At 43.5% G+C, this 1,525-nt stretch overlaps 1 protein-coding gene across 1 annotated transcript; it reads right to left on the bottom strand.

Moving 5' to 3' along the window:
- Nucleotides 1-465: 465 nt before the first annotated feature.
- Nucleotides 466-924, bottom strand: LOC128590584 (60S ribosomal protein L17-like). The gene has a single exon (XM_053597926.1). The coding sequence runs from the start codon at nucleotides 886-888 to the stop codon at nucleotides 466-468; it is 423 nt and encodes a 140-aa protein (XP_053453901.1). The 5' UTR covers nucleotides 889-924.
- Nucleotides 925-1,525: the final 601 nt, after the last annotated feature.

Genomic DNA, 1,525 nt, shown 5'->3' with positions numbered 1-1,525 from the left:
TATATCAGGTGACTTCCCACCTCTCCTCTCTCCTTTCTCTCCCCTCTCCCTTGCTAGACTACACTTGTGTTTTTTCTTTTGCCTCTTACAGTGTTTAATTGTCTGAATCACCCAGTTGTGTCCTGGATTACTGTGTTTGTCCTCCCTCCCATCACTCAGAAACTGGGGGCCCGGCTCAACATGGGACCGCACTCAATGCCTTGTACACGGTGCCTGCTCAGAGATATATTTAAGGCATAAATCAGTCTCCTAATTATGTCATAGGTACTAGGCTAATTGCATCTGCTAGGCGGGGGGCTTTCTGGGTATACTTCTGTATCCCAACACCACTGAGGTGTGAGCTGGGCACAGAGTGGAGCACAGAAGGTGCCCACCTGACTTGCCTTTTCTGGAACACATGGAATATACAATATATATTCTTCTTTTTTTTTTTTTACTATTATTTGCATTTATTTTATGTTGCATCTATTCTCGTGCCATAAGTTTTTGTTTCTTCAGTTTCTTCTGTGCTATCTCTTCTTCTGGTTTGGGAACAATCTGTTCCTTTTCAGTCAGGATCATCTCCATGTGGCAGGGGGAGCTTGTGGATGGGTTAATGCGACCATGAGCTCTGTAAGTTCGGCGACGCATCTTGGGTGCTTTGTTCACTTGGATATGCTCAATGACCAGAGAATCTACATCTAAACCCTTAAGTTCAGCATTACTCTCTGCATTTTTAAGCATATGCAGCAAAAATTCAGCACTCTTTTTGGGCCACCGACCCTGTGTCCAGCCCCACTGTTTGGCCTGGGCACACCTACCAACTCCACCATTGTGACATCGGAATGGTACACATTGTTTCTTTAAGGTGACATCCTTCAGATACTTGGTGGCTTTTCGTATATGCATACCCTTGATGGCCTGGGCAGTTTCACGTGTGTTCCAAATGTTGAAATTCTATCATCTTCTAATTACAATTTGGTGTCCCATCTTAATCTGCACATTGGGTTCTCAAAACAGCTCTGGCAGTTTAACTCAATTCCACAAATCTTAAGCTGAAGAGCTCTTCATACATGATATCTGAATAAAAATGTGGCTGCTCAGAGTTATAATATATATTCTTAACATGTTGACCTGTCTGAGTGCTTTTGGACCACTTGCTTTGGCCACACCCCCAAAACCAAAGAAACAAAGCAATACCAAATTAAGCGAAGTGAATGGAACTAAACCAAACCAAACCAAACTAAGCCACTGGAGTAGACAGCTTTAGAGGGGAGAATTTTTAGAGGTGTTGGCACACACTTGGCATGCGAGGAGGGCAGTGTGGCCCAGAGAGCCCGGGTTAGCTCACGTTCTCTAAGTCCCTCCCCCCGTGAAATGGACGGAATAAGCACAACCGCGCTGCATTAGTTTTCTGAGTTAGGAAAAGCTTATTTATTTAACATTTTCCCAATTCAGAACCAATCACGATCCCCAGAAAAGCAGGACCACAGCTTACCTTTGTATTCTTTTGAACAAAACATTTGCCAATACCAAATAAGCATTA

Source organism: Nycticebus coucang, chromosome 7, assembly GCF_027406575.1.
Source record: "Nycticebus coucang isolate mNycCou1 chromosome 7, mNycCou1.pri, whole genome shotgun sequence".
Lineage (NCBI taxonomy): Eukaryota > Metazoa > Chordata > Mammalia > Primates > Lorisidae > Nycticebus > Nycticebus coucang.
This window is presented reverse-complemented; position numbering and strand designations above follow the sequence as displayed.

What these genes read in the sequence shown, in the direction of transcription:
- LOC128590584 (XM_053597926.1), bottom strand. Translation starts at nt 888, where the DNA reads ATGCATATACGAAAAGCCACCAAGTATCTGAAGGATGTCACCTTAAAG.